General features: G+C 39.9%; 2 protein-coding genes across 2 annotated transcripts; both read right to left on the bottom strand.

Moving 5' to 3' along the window:
- Positions 1-1144: 1144 nt before the first annotated feature.
- On the bottom strand, positions 1145-6403 carry arl8ba (ADP-ribosylation factor-like 8Ba). Its single transcript, XM_079297206.1, has 7 exons — positions 6217-6403; positions 3520-3600; positions 3336-3409; positions 3098-3191; positions 2933-3000; positions 2360-2430; positions 1145-2004 (listed from the first exon to the last, which is right to left on the bottom strand). Exons 1-7 carry the CDS (start codon positions 6337-6339, stop codon positions 1955-1957), a joined length of 561 nt encoding a protein of 186 aa, XP_079153332.1. The 5' UTR covers positions 6340-6403; the 3' UTR covers positions 1145-1954.
- A 2912-nt stretch (positions 6404-9315) lies between these two features.
- On the bottom strand, positions 9316-11631 carry LOC306775655 (tumor necrosis factor receptor superfamily member 6-like; the record flags this gene model as incomplete). Its single annotated transcript, XM_079266114.1, has 4 exons — positions 9316-9452; positions 10944-11075; positions 11250-11372; positions 11511-11631. The coding sequence occupies 4 exons, from the start codon at positions 11629-11631 to the stop codon at positions 9316-9318; spliced, it is 513 nt and encodes a 170-aa protein (XP_079122240.1).
- Positions 11632-11983: the final 352 nt, after the last annotated feature.

An 11983-nucleotide genomic window follows, 5' to 3' on the forward strand; every position in this document is an offset into this window, starting at 1 on the left:
CAATCACTTGGTTGCGTTTCGTGGCAGTCCTGACATGTCGCAATTCAACTTCTGCGCCAATAGAAAACAGCCACAAGAGTGAGACGTTCAGGGGCACAGAGCTTTAAAAACGGAATGCTTAGGTTCATGGTTAGGTTAGGTTTAGATGGGTGATAAATCGCCGAGGAATATTGGCCAAATCCCAATGTCCCCCCTAAACCCTGAACCCTCAAGGACTTAATTTACGTCACCTGGTAAGTGGTTGAGTGTGAGAGACTGTGAGGGCTTGAGATGGTGGAAATAGGAATTGGACAGCACTTTATCATGTTACCATGAAAACGACAAAAAATATGATGTATAATTGTGGGTATTTATTTTATACTTTGTACTCCCTGATTTGAACGTCTTCCAGGCTCTTTCCTCACAAGATGAGGGAACTTCATATCATCTATTTACTCGTTTTTGTCAAAACAGCTTCAATGACAAAATCAAATATTTGATGAATAAATATCCTCTGATTTCATGTTTATTTTTTGTTCCATCTTTAACCCTTAATGTTTGAGTACATTTATTATGACAGGCTGAACACACGTGATCCGTCCTCTTTGTTTACCTTTTTTTTTTACGTCTCCATGCGTCCACTGGTTATCCCGTGTTTAACGTCACATTGCAATGATTTGTGGGTAATTCCCTTAGGCTAAATCAGCATACCATGCTGACTTACGGAAAGGGTTCATAAAGGGCTCAAAATGTCTGCGAGAGAGCCTCAAACACTCGATGATTTGACAGTGGGACATCCCTAAACCCTCACGGACTTCGCGGGAGCGCGCCTCAAAGTCCGTAAGGGGGGCCATACATTCATATACCAGTATATCGGTACTAAGCACTTGCACATGCGTAGATAGTCTCATGAGCTCTCAGGGCCATCATATCAAACTCAGCATGGCTCTAACCGACCTCAACCTAAGCAGTGGTGCTCATTTTTAAAATGTGGTGTAGCTACAAATTGTATTTGCATTTTTTCCCCAACACTTGACTGTAAAAAGAATATATTCTCACAATAATTGGATCATACTAGGCTTACTGTATTAAAAGTGTCCACACACCTCTATAGTGATGTTTTAAAGTGTGTGAATGAATAGCAGGACAATGTCTTAATTAAAAAGCATGCCTTTTTATTATTTGAATATACTGAAGTTGTGTTTTTATTTATTTTTCATTCTTCCCAGGTAGGCACACCTTGCACCTTTGCTTCAGAGCTGAGAGACAATGCACAAGGCACTTTGAATTCTCACTCTCTCAGCTTCGAGGCAGCACAAACATCCTGCCAAACAGAGGCCAATATGTACCACACAACTCCGTACAGATTTTCTTTTGGTACATTAAGACTTTAAATAGAATCACATATCTATACACTCACATCAGTAAAAATCATACTAGCTTGATATTTGTACAGACTAAATGCACAGTTGTCTGAAACATTTTCACAAAAGAAGAAAACCTGATCAAGCGAAGGGTGAGGGTCATCAAAGACGATCACGGAGCAGAGCACGATAGCCGACTGTGTAAATAACACTTCTTGTTGTGTGAGGCCTGTTTGACACTATCAACCTTCCTTCAAGAGCGCGTTGTTGTACACCTACTTAGCATTATAAAAAACACTGAGTATAATCAACCGGGTAATGCCTAAATGGTAGACCGAAATTATGTTCCGACTCTTAAGTTAAAGAACAGCTTTACAGGACAAATAATGCCAACAAGAATTTCTTAAATTTGGTTTCAGAGTCACATCTTTAGTAGTGCATTATCAGGGTTTGTGAAAGAAGCACAAGGTGAAAATGGGGGGGAAATACATGTGTGCCACGAGCAGAACAGAGCAGCATGTGAGTTGAAGTGTGAGTTGGGGTGGAGGGGATGCATGGGGAGGTGGGAGGGGGGGGGGGGCATGACAATAACATGAACAACAACTCCATTTTCAGCTCCTCCTAGATTTTGAGTGCTGGATGAGCCACTGAAGTGTGATGTCTGCAATCAAAGAAACATGCTGGGTCAGTCTGAGGATCGGTTTATGATTCAGGCATTTCTAACTCACTAGCAACACAAGAAGTAAACAGCTACACGGAACCCCATTAAAATACTATCATAATCTTATTTAGTGCGTGACATAAATGATTTCTCTCACTTATACTGCACGAAACACGAGGGTGTAGGTTTACAATGAAACCTGATGTTTTAAAAACATACAAAAGTAAAAGAAACTAATCAATTAATCTAAGAAATTGTTAATTACATGAAGTGTTGCTTTATTAATGTACTATCCAGCTTAATATCATGCTTAGTTTCCTTAACTGAGCCCTTTGAGTCGTTAATTGCAACTCACCAATGTTGTCTTTCTCTTTGCAGGAAATGGAGTAGCAGCATATCTCTCTGTCCTGAATAGCTGCCAGATTCCTTTGAAGGGAAAATAAGGTACATGAAGAAACATATAAGAGAAGTATTCAGGCTGGTCATCAATCCCACTCATCTGCAGCTTGTGGGCCAGAGTTTATGAGCACAAATGTTTCTAACCCGACAGCAGAGGGAGCCAGTTCCTTTCAGTAAACTACAACTTGACAGGACTCCAGTTATTAAAAAAAAAAAGGAATTAAACAACAAATGGTTCTAATTTTTATTATTTCTATCTTTAGCATAAAAGGTGGATTAACTGATATGGGATTGAAAAAGAAAACCAAATCTAAGAAGAAAGTTGTAATATGTATAGACAAGACCTAGTTTAAAATAATATTCTAAAATTAAATCTCAATTTATTCCTCCAGTAAACCTTTAAACAAGAATAAATAAAGAGTCTACAGTGCACGGATGTACATTAAAAAAAAAAAAAAAAGAGCATCTGACAATTCAGCTGAGGTTAAATTGAATACGTTACGGTCTTTGCACCATCTTTCATACTTACATTTTCTCAATGAGCTGCTTTTCATCTAGAGCACTGGGAATATCCCTTTTGTTACCGAGCACCAAAACCTAAAAAAAAAAAAGTTTGAAATCTGCAACTGCAGCAAGTAATCACTAGCAGAACCCACAAACAGTTTTGCATGACTGGTGCAGAAATCACACTTACAGGAATTCCTTGCAACTGAGGTTTGTCTAATAAATTATGAAGCTCATTTCTAGAAGCCTCCACCTTTTCTTGATCTGCTGCGTCAACCATGTACCTAAGAATGAGCAACAACGAAAGTATTAGTTTGATGTGTTTTACATACATTTACAGTATACGTCCAGTTCAACACAGGGCGCTTATTCGATTTGTTCTCATTCGTTTTTCAGACAAACCTGAGAATCGAAACTGAGATACTCACACGATTGAATTAACGCCGCGACAGTAGCGCTCCCACATGCTCCTGAACCTCGGCTGTCCTCCTATATCCCAGATCTACATGTACAGAATGAATGAATAATCATCACCTCCTTGTAAAAGCAGTGTGCTGGTTTCATTTCATTAGTAACAGTTAAACTGTGACAACAGCAGAAGCATTAGAATACCTTGATGGTGACGTTTCCTTTAGTGACCTTCCTCATATTGAACCCGACTGTAGGAATCATGTCTTCACTGAAATGCCCGGACTGAAAGGAAATACACAAGTATAAGTCATTTCTTATAAAACTGTACGAGTTTTGATTCTCCCTGCAGAGAGCATGCGTGGGGTGGGATAGCATAGATAGAAAACAAGGAAGCCGTAGGAGTCCTATGTACAGCTGTGTGTGATTATTTGATCAAATACAATATAATTATGACAAGCCGCTTGGGATCTCTTGTACTTTTACAGTTTCACATACTTTTAGTAGCTTGAAGTCTAATACTGCTCACTATACAGTATTCAAGATTGAAATGGACTACGAAAAAAGTAATATATGCTGCAATGACTAAAAACCTAGTTTACTACATCCAATCCTGTGATAAGGCAGAGACTGGTATTTGTGAAAAGCTAAAATGTTCTCTTAAAACTGATTAGACCTAAATAATGTTTCACCAAAATGACCAACAAGCCAAACGCTATATCTCCACATGTCACAGCTTTTGTGAGTGCTGATTAATGCAAACAGAAGTGAGCAGAAAACTCAATCTCGACATACAGAATCAGTGGCATTCCCCCTTTAACATCAAAACTCACAAGCTGCGTCTATTCCTTCTCGCTCCCCCCCCCCCCCCCTCCTTAAACCCGCGATCATGCACATTACATTACAGTCATTTAGCAGACGCTTTTATCAAAAGCGACTTACAATAAGTGTATTCAACATAGGTATTCAAGAGAACTACTAGTCACCAGAAGTCATAAGTGCATCTCCTTGTTTACACAAGCATCTAAGAGCATAAACCAGAGCAAAAGTACAGTGCAGAAACAAAGTAATACGAATACAATAAGTGCTAAGTGGGAGGCTCTGGGTAGTACTTCTGCACCGTCTGCTGAACGCACTCCTCACATCACATGACCTGCAGGAGTCAGCTGATGAAGCTAAGTGGAAGTGAGTGCAGCAGTCTTATGACTGGGAAGGAGGATCCACCCCCGCAACAAACATTCATGCACTCCTTTGTGTCGCTGGCTGGCAGAGCATTTTGTTTTCCAGCAGTGTGAGAAGGAAGGATAAGGGTTGCATTGAGTTAGCCAACTTCCTCCTGAGGCACCAGTCCTGTTACCAGACACCCAGAGTGCACATTTAACAAACTGTGAACTTTTCTGTCAAGACATCATCTTCTCTAAAATATACACTCTGTAGTTTGCTTTCTCCTGAACAACACTTATGTCAACATTCGTAGTAAGAGCTTCTCTGGTAAAAGTGACACCAGTTTCTGAGCAGATTGTACTTTTTATGTTTTCATTAGAATTCTGTGTGTGAAAAAAAAGTCTGACAATCTGTTAACGCCTAAAGTGACATCTTCAAATGGCTTGTTTTGTCCCACCAACAAATCAAAACATAAATATATTCAGTATATAAAGATATGAAACACATTGATCAACGAAATTGTTGCAGTAATTATTTCTCTACCACTTGATTAATCAATTCACCGTTTCATTGCTTCAGCTCTATTTTGAGATATGTATCAAATTAAACCGAAACTTAAAACCCTGTCAATCCAGTTAAAAAGACCTTTTAAAACGGTGTGTACTTTGTTTAAGTACTGAAAACGCACAGATTTAAAAAGCTCAACAGATCAGGACAGACCGCCATAGTCTCAAGAGAAACTTTACCAAAAAAAAATACATCTGTGCAAAATGTCATGACAGCCATCACAACTGCAAACTGACTAACGACTCCAGACATGAAACTTAAGCTTCCTTTTTCACAACATGCTGTTACAAACTCAGTGGCTGTCTAGTGATTAGCTAATGAAACATTGCTCCACCAGAAAACTGCCAGTTTTGAGAAATCTCAAAGTTGCACAAGAGAAATGGCTTTCATTTAAACAAAACATTGCTGTTTAGCATCAATCACAGGAAGTTAACACCAAAATATACAATCTGTGTGTGTAACTTCATCACAAATTGAAGGAAAGCATCAATTTTGGTTTATGTTAAATGCTACATTTAACTTTTATGTCACTGGTCACCTGAATTCAGGCATCAACACCAACAATGACCGAAGCACAGATCTTCTTTTGTCAATATGTGACCAAACTAAATTGATGCACAAAATAAAAAATAGCTGAGCCAGTCTGTATTCAGTCAGTGAGTCAGCTCCTTTGTAACTGGCTCCTAAAATCTTGAGAATAATTAGATAATTAGATCATTTTGTTTTGGAGTGTCAGTTTAAACTTGTCCAGGACACCTGTGACTTCTGTGCTCACGACGAGGCCTACGTGTGATGAGTTGTTGTTGGTCAACATGTTTTTATGTTAACTTCCTGCTGGCTCTCAGCTTGAAGCTCTGTGTATAATGATCCCACAGTTGGTAGAGATAACTAAGCTAATATGTGCATGCTGCGTTTGGGTTTAGTATGCTAAACAATCACAACACAGTAAGAACTAGCCGACAAGGATCCACCAGTTAGCTCAGCTGACTAGTTGACGCAGGTCCAACAACTGACTGGGTTTCATGTTTGTTTTAATGGACGCATGCTGTCCTAACAGATAACGTTACATTGTTTTAGTGTGACGCAAAGACCTAACGTTAGTTATCCCATTATTAGCGCTAATATAATTAGCATTGCCCAGAGCAGGGTAGCTAGCAGCTGAAGACTTACAGCGATCACGTTTACAAATGTTGTTTTTCCCGAATACTGGAGACCGACCAGCGTCAACTCCATCTCCTCCTTCCAAAACAGAGCCTTGAACCAGTCCAAAAGCCGGTTAACTATTGCCAGCATCTTGAGGTCGGGTGTTCACGCTCCCCTGTGGTTGTGTCTGTCTTCTCCCTCCCTGTCAGATGTGGCGTTTTCCCAGCGAGAAAGGGAAGTGGGACGCAGGCAGCAGCTGTCATATGATCAGTCTGCAGAAACGCGCCCGACAGCGCCCCCGCTGGAGCATGTAGGAAGTACATCCAAAAAGTCTTATTAAAATAAGACTTATTAAAAAAGTCTGATTCAAATAAGACTTTTTACTCAACAAAAAAAATCTGCTCCCCTGAATATTATACCAGGATCCGCATTCTTCTTTTTTTATTGAAATAACATGTCAAGAGAGAAAAGTACACATACGGTCACACCTTTCGTGTACTGCTGTCCCAGCAAGAATACATATATTAATAACACAAAAACACACTGACACAAGGGGCAGAAATTTACAATACAGTACATGCACATAAGTAATTCCTGCCAGTCCGCGGCCACAAACTACAGGGCCACCAATATGTGCTATCCTTTGGTGTAGGCCTATATGTTCCCAAATGTTTGTTGGTTTGTTTGTTTCATCAGTCACTTTTTAAGAAACTAAAACATAATAATGATCTCAAAATAATCAAAAAGTATAACCGTTAGCATTTTGGTTGGTCATTATTTACATAAAATAAGGCAAAACAACAATTCTCATCCAAAACGCTGAATGTAGGATTTAGCACAGACATGTCAAACTCAAGGCCCGCAGGCCGAAATTGTCCAAGAATTTAAAGGCAGACTGCAATCACAGCAGAATATATTTATAAAAGCTACAGCCCAGTGCATGCTTAAAAGTATGTGAGCAGGTGTGCTCCGACCAGATACAGACTTTTACAAATGTCAGTTTGTGAAGAAACACCATCGCAGACCGAGTTCATGAACTAGCAGCAATCTAACAACACAGCTAGCCGAAGAGACGAGCAGGTACTCGTCTTCTTCATTAGCTGTTGATGAAAGCACAGACAACACGGATACATCATCTATCAGTGTTTATAAGAGGCTGAAGGCAGACTTGACCGAATATTTCAAACTGCATGACCACTGATCTTTTACAAATTGTAAACACATCCCTTCTCTCAGGTGTCTTCCCACAAGCCCTAAAAACTGCAGTTATTAAACCGCTCCTAAAGAAAGCTAGTTTAGACTCCGCAACAATGAAAAATTATAGGCCAATATCAAACCTCCCATTTTTAAGTAAAATAATTGAAAAAGCGGTTTTCCAACAGCTGACCAACTTCTTGGCCGTAAATAACTGCTTTGATGTTTTCCAGTCAGGCTTTCGACAGCACCACAGCACTGAAACTGCTCTTGTTAAGGTTTTCAACGACATCCACTTAAACATAGACAATGGCAGAAGTTCAGTCTTAGTGTTACTGGATCTCAGTGCTGCATTCGACACAGTCGACCATGCCATACTCCTAGAAAGACTAAAAATCTGGGTGGGACTCTCTGGCACAGCACTTAACTGGTTTGAATCCTACTTGAAGGGCCGAGAATACTTTGTGTCTGTAGCTGATTACACATCAGAGCTGACTAAAATGACATGTGGTGTTCCCCAAGGTTCAATACTGGGGCCTCTTCTTCAACATCTACATGCTTCCACTAGCTCAGATTATGGAAAACAACAAAATGTGTTATCATAATTATGCAGACGACACACAAATCTACATAACTATGTCACCAGGGGACTATAATCCCATACAAGGGCTGGGTAACTGCATTGCACAAATCAACAACTGGATCTGCCAGAATTTTCTTCAATTAAACAAAGATAAAACAGAAGTAATTGTTTTTGGTACCAAGGACGAACAATTGAAAATCACCGCTCAGCTTCAGTCACTGATGTTAAAACCCACAAACCAAGCCAGAAATCGAGGTGTAGTTATGGATTCAGACCTCAACCTGAACAGCCATATCAAGACAATTACAAAACCAGCCTACTATCACCTTCAGCAGACTGGACTACTGTAACGGTGTGTTTACGGTCTCTGTAAAAAGTCCGTCAGAAAGCTGCAGCTGATTCAGAACGCTGCAGCTCGAGTCCTCACTAAGACCAGGAGGGTGGATCACATCACTCCAGTTCTGATGTCTTTGCACTGGCTTCCTGTCCAACAAAGAATTGACTTTCAAATCCTGCTGTTGGTTTACAAAGCACTGAATGGTTTAGGGCCAAAATACATCTCTGATCTGCTGCTACCTTATGAACCATCCCGACCCCTCAGGTCGTCTGGGACCGGTCTACTATCTGTTCCCAGAGTCAGAACTAAACATGGAGAAGCAGCGTTCAGTTTTTCTGCTCCACATATCTGGAACAAAGTCCCAGAAAGCTGCAGGTCTGCTGAGACCCTCAGCTCATTTAAATCAAGATTGAAGACCTTTCTGTTTGCTGCTGCCTTTAATTGAACCACATTCAATTAATATATTTATCAATTTCCTGCATTTCTGCATTTTACTACTGTATTTTATTTCTTACACTGTTTTTTTATGTTTTAATGCAATGAATGTTCTTAATTGTTTTTAAATCTCCTTTTCTTTTGCCTTATGTTTTGATGCTTTTAATGGTTTTATGTGAAGCACTTTGAATTACCTTGTTGTTGAAATGTGCTATACCAATAAACTTGGCTTGCCTTGCCTTGCCTTTGATGGCAACCGTGATGCTGATGTGGCCCAGGGTGAAAATGAGTTTGACACCCCTGACGTAGCACGTCTAAAATGACATGTGTTTGTATTCAAACTTTCCTCATTAAACCTTCATATGTTGGTCAGACAAATGCTGATCTTTAACTTTCCACTGGAGACCGAACCAGGGACCTTTCATTCACACGTGTGCATCGCTGCCCTTAACAGGTTTCTCTATATTTCAATGTGTGCTGATAGCAAGCGAGATGCTTTGTACCATTACATTAATATCACTATTGTGAACAGACTCATCATGTCATCTTACACTTGTTATCAACAAGTGGTGACTTTTTACAGATGCAGAAAGCCCAAACTGTTGCTGTTCTTTAATTCATCCTGCACGATAAGCTCGAGCCCACTCTCCTCCTTCGACAGGTGAAAGTCACTGGCATTGGTGGAGACTGCTAAGACGTCCGTAGGATTATTATCTGGATTGGAGAATAAATACAAACAAAATATTTTTAAATCAGTAGCATCATCATATTGCAGTCATGTCATAATATTGTGTGTGTGTGTGTGTGTGTGTATTTCCATTAAGGCCCACTTACATGCTTTGTGCTTCCTCAGGCTCTTTATACAGGCATAAGATAGAAACACAAGGAGGGTGAGAGAAAGCAAAACAAAGCCGATGCCAAGGATCAGATGAATGGGGTCTATTCCTTCTCTGTGCGTCTCTGGTGAAACATCAAGTCAAGTTCGTTCAACACAGCTTCATTGTCATTTTGTATTTTTGTAACAGAACAGCAAAAACATTTATTTTGCTTCCACTTACTGCAGACATTCTCTTTCACATCAAAATGTGTGTTATCAGGGCATGAAGGCGGAGGCTCACACGTATATGAATACTTTCTCAACCCGACACCCAAGGTATTCTCTGCAAAGACAGACAGACAGCCACAAACGTGAGTCCACCACCATTCAATCAAAACGTGATCTTTATTTGTGCAATATTTTACCAAATTTGATCCAGACTGAATTACTGTCAACAACTTGGATTGCCATGAAGTTTTGTACAGACAATCGAAATGCCTCGAGGATGAAATCTAATGTCTCCTTGATATTTTCTCTATCGCCACCATGAGGTTGACATTTGCATTTCTTTGGGAAATATAAAAAAACGTATGACATTCACATCCGCCTCAGCTGTACTTTGTGTTAAGTGCTAGATAGCACGTGTTAGCATGCTAAAATGCTAAACCAAGATGGTGTACGTGGTAAACATTATATTCAGCCTGTTAGCATTGTCATTGGGAACATGTTAGCATGCTGACATTATCATTTAACTCAGAGCACTGCTGAGGAGCCTCACAGAGCTGCCAGCATGGCAGACTCTTGTTCAGGTCAAACCACAGCTGGCATGATGGTGTAAGAGTCTGGTGATGTTGAGTAGGCTATGTTCTGTCTTCCCCTTATCAAAAAGGTCATCTTTGAGTTTGACGTCTGATCAAAGAACTAAAACATTTACCAGTCAGCACTGCTTGTATTTCCTGAGGTTTCATGTGGTAAACACTGGCAAACGTCTCGACACTGAGCTTCCCGGACATTGTTAGTTTGCTCTCCTTTTACTCACTTGAAGTACAAAAGGGGCCACATCAACACTTTGAATGACAGATGCGACAGCAATTTGGGAAAACCTCCCCAATTGTGTGTGTGAACTGAGATATTAAGATATTTCAAATTGTTGCATGAATACTCAATTATAAATTATGTGGTCTTGAAATTATCAAGTGAAAAAAAGTGGAGTGAGTGCATTCCAACCTACATAATAGTAAATGGCTGTCTTACTCATTTACACCTGACATGACACCCACAAAAAAACAATATACAGTAATTGACATCTTCAAAACTGTTTTTTCCCAGCAGCAATTAAACAACGCAAACAACGCATTTACTTGTTAAAAAAAAAAGTACACTCTCACCTGTCCTCTTCAGTTTCTCCCCCGTGACGCATTTGTTTTCCTCACACTTTGAGCAGATATTGTTAGAGCACAAGAAACCAGAGCGGCACGAGCAGTTTGCATTTGTGGTCGGTGTACATTTCTCAGCATAATCTGTAAACAGACAAGAAATCAAACCACAGGACTTCTAGGTGATGATAACACTGTTTTGTCTTGATTTAAATGTATTGGCTACATCAACTGGTGTTTCACTAGAGATCCACAGAGAGCAGGAATATCGGGGTTTTATTTCAAATTCACAATATTTACCACGAATTACAGTCTTACCTTGTTGGCACGACCGACATTCCTGACATCTGTCAAACAAGTGATGTTGGTCCGAGTAGTAGCCATCTTCACAGGGGATACAGACAGATTGCTGCTTTGAGCAAACACTCTTCCGATGCGTACCTTCAAAATAAGAAACAGATTAAAACAGTCACTCTCAAGAATATGGATAACATCCACACACTTAGATGAAACAGTTTGACAGATTTCTATGAAATACAGTCAATCTTATTTTAAATATTAATTATATGTGTGTCTTACCTGGGGGACACAGGTCACAGCATAGCCCATCTACCCGATACTGTCTATTACCACAGCCTGCATCTATAGTCCAGATACTCAAAACACACATTACTGCCAGGGAAAGGCTCAGAGGAACCATTATGACCAGTGCTCTGCTAGTGGCATCAGGCTTTTATCGCGGGTGTTTGGTGACGTCAGAGTGGGTTGTGAGTGTGGTTAGTTCGCCGAGAGACACTGTGTGAGACATCTAGTTCAGGAAGTGAAAGACCACTTGATTTAACAATAGTATGAACTGAATGGAACAATTATTTAGTTTATTCAGCTTTGTAGTTTGTTGTTTTTTTAACTGAAGATGTCCCTTGGGATTTTATTTAAATGTTTAGTTTTATTTCATATATCCAAGACAGGGCGATTTAGCTTGGCTTTAGGAGGGCAGCCAGGTGTTTGTTCATCAAAAGCAGAGTGCATATGTAGCATAGAGGTGGAACAGA

The sequence above is a fragment of the Melanostigma gelatinosum genome, assembly GCF_949748355.1.
Source record: "Melanostigma gelatinosum genome assembly, chromosome: 3".
NCBI lineage: Eukaryota > Metazoa > Chordata > Actinopteri > Perciformes > Zoarcidae > Melanostigma > Melanostigma gelatinosum.

Bases quoted from the DNA above. Each gene is read 5' to 3' on its own strand.
- arl8ba (XM_079297206.1), bottom strand. From the start codon at position 6,339: ATGCTGGCAATAGTTAACCGGCTTTTGGACTGGTTCAAGGCTCTGTTT. The intron at 3,410-3,519 runs GTATTCTAATGC...CTGTACATGTAG, and splicing joins AAGGAAACGTCACCATCAAG to ATCTGGGATATAGGAGGACA. The intron at 3,192-3,335 runs GTGAGTATCTCA...GCTCATTCTTAG, and splicing joins CGCGGCGTTAATTCAATCGT to GTACATGGTTGACGCAGCAG.